Source organism: Morone saxatilis, unplaced genomic scaffold (assembly GCF_004916995.1).
Source record: "Morone saxatilis isolate NCDOM2014 unplaced genomic scaffold, NCSU_SB_2.0 Contig19, whole genome shotgun sequence".
NCBI lineage: Eukaryota > Metazoa > Chordata > Actinopteri > Moronidae > Morone > Morone saxatilis.
Genome location: NW_023339751.1, coordinates 6,780,933 through 6,783,377, shown reverse-complemented (window position 1 = coordinate 6,783,377; position 2,445 = coordinate 6,780,933). Strand labels below are relative to the sequence as shown.

The following is a 2,445-nucleotide window of genomic DNA, read 5'->3' as shown; positions in this document are numbered from 1 at the left end:
CGTTATCTATCTATCTAATGTTATCTATCTATCTATCTATCTATCTATATCTATCTATCTATCTATCTATCTTTGGACTGTGGAAGGAAACAGGATGATACAAACCCCTGATCCTCCTCCTCCCATGCAAACTTATTTCAGTGTTGATGCCAGTGTAAAGAGTTTGCTCTGACTGAGATCATGTATCTGTTGTGTATTGCACTTTGAGTCGTTTCTTTACAGACCCTGAACTACAGCGCGGTTGTATCACACAACAACATACCATCTTTGAAAAGTTTGTTCGCCTCTTCTAAAACCTCTGTGAGCTTGTTGTTGGAGGGACTCAGCATGTCTTCCCTGTTCTCTGAAAAAAACACAACAAGCAAAAACACACGTTGTCAACAAACAAACAAACAAACAAACAAACAAACAACCCCAACCTCTCGCCCACCTGTCTGTCCATGCTTTTACTCACGTTGCACTGAGTTGATGAGGTCTCTGTACTTGCTCCGGATTTCTCTCCGGAGTCCCGGGTCATTGTCGTCGTCCTGCAGGTCCGCTGGACCGAAAGCACCTGCACCGTCGTCCCCGTCACTTTGCTGTTGTTCTCCTTTCCTTCGGCCGGCGGAGCCATTCTGCCGGGGAGCTTCCTCATCACCGCCGCCTCTGGCTCTCTTCATCGTTAGTGAATGAGCTTTATGTGTGTGTGTGTGTGTGTGTGTGTGGGTGCTGAGAGAGGGGAAACACAAAACAGGTCCAATATAGTTACAATAAATATCCAATAGTTCAATAATTGACTACATTCTGAGCACAGCTCTTGAAGAAATAGTACGTTGCAGATATAATGTGAATGGGGATTGCGTTGTTTAGTTGTTTAACGTTATGTTTTAATGCAACGTTAGCTAACCCTAACATAGCCAAAGAGGTTGGTAAAGTCAAGATATAAATCCGCTACTCGAGGCTCATTTGCAAGATTGGCCCAGCGGGAAACGTTAACATGCGTCAGATTTAATAAAAGTTAATGGACGTATTGTGATTCATATAATACAATCGACCTGCCGACGTCGTACTGTGTATGTGCGAAATGAGACCGAACCGTAGTTAACGTTAGCTACTGAAAAACGATATTAACTTACTGAGCTCTAACACAAACATTTGTTTAATTAGACTTACATTAAATCTCAACCGAGCACAGGTCTGCAGTTACTGCGAACAGCCCGACAAACATCCTAAAGCAGATAAAAAAAACATTTTAAAAACAAAACCCCGGTCGACTACCGGCAAAAACCTGAAGCAAACTTCTGCCGAGCCAACGGCAGACGCAAACACGGAAGTACTGAACAGTTCACCATCTCGTCTCAGACGTCTGCATCTTTGGTCTGTGTGCTAGCGTTAGTCGACGTTAGCTAGAAAATCCACTGAGTTAGCGACTTAAACTGATTGTCCGGACTCTTGACTCTCCCGCCGCAGGAGATATCACACTACAAGTAAACTCACAACACGGCCTGGTTGTTGTTAAACTAATTCCCTTTGTTTTTCTCGCGGTAACTTCGACATACCTGTGTTGCAGACAGAAGGCGCGCCGAGCGGTTCATCAATGTTGACGAAGACGAAGTCAGTTTTGTGATGGTGGCCGAACTGAAAGTGGAAAAAGTGAAACTTCCTCCCCCCAAAAAATAAATGATAATAATAAATGAAGCTTTATTTAAAATACTAAAAATATTTCTGCCACATAAAAAAATGCAGAAAAATAAATAGGTTAATAAAAAAAGAAGAAGAATTAAAAGTATAAATGCAATAAAGAACATTTATTTGGTGAACACAGGGTTTCCACGTTTTAAGGCAATTAAATAATCATTAAGGGGAACCAATAAACACAGGTGGGAATGTGTTTGTAAATATTCTACCAATGCCACTAGTGTGGTCAAACCCCTTACTTCTAAACATGTGAGCTCAGTGTTGATGCTTTTAAATTAAATGGATGTTATGTTATGTTATGTTATGTTATGTGGCTGTAAGATGTTTTGATCCTCAGGTTTGAACACATCATGAGCTCAGAGGAAATGTGGGGATTTTACGATACCACAAAGTGCTATTAAAAATATTATTATTGCGTCAAGTAGATTATGACATTAAGACAAGAATCCCCTGATGAATAAAATAACTAATTTGTTGCCACAGAGAGCAAATTGGTCTTGATTTGCAGGCTGCCTAAAATGTGCATTTGTTGACTCTGTTAAAAAAATAACCTAAAATACTGCCTACATTAGAGACTTCACTTTATTGATCCCTTTGGGATGACTCCCTCAAGGAAATTGAATTTCTAGCAGCTTACAAAACACTTGTATAATAGAAAATAAAAGAGGTATAAAAAAAATACAATATAAGATAAACAATAAACTCTTAGCTAAATATAGAAAGTAAGTAATATAAGAATAAAAGTATAAAATTCAAGTAAAATAAAAT

General features: G+C 39.2%; 1 protein-coding gene across 3 annotated transcripts in view; it reads right to left on the bottom strand.

Moving 5' to 3' along the window:
- Window positions 1–1,612, bottom strand: part of nsmce4a (NSE4 homolog A, SMC5-SMC6 complex component) — a 5,095-nt gene extending 3,483 nt beyond the window's left edge. For 2 of the 3 annotated variants that reach the window (XR_004796785.1, XM_035663517.1), the window contains exons 1-3: window positions 1,539–1,612; window positions 455–708; window positions 263–343 (exon numbers count right to left, since the gene is read on the bottom strand). Coding sequence is in view for 2 of the 3 variants with exons in the window: in XM_035663517.1 (XP_035519410.1) it covers window positions 263–343; window positions 455–659 (286 nt within the window). In the remaining variant the exon portion in view is untranslated. Of the gene's footprint in view, window positions 1–262; window positions 344–454; window positions 709–1,152; window positions 1,453–1,538 lie in introns of those variants that run through there. The other variant, XM_035663518.1, reaches the window with a different exon arrangement.
- Window positions 1,613–2,445: the final 833 nt, after the last annotated feature.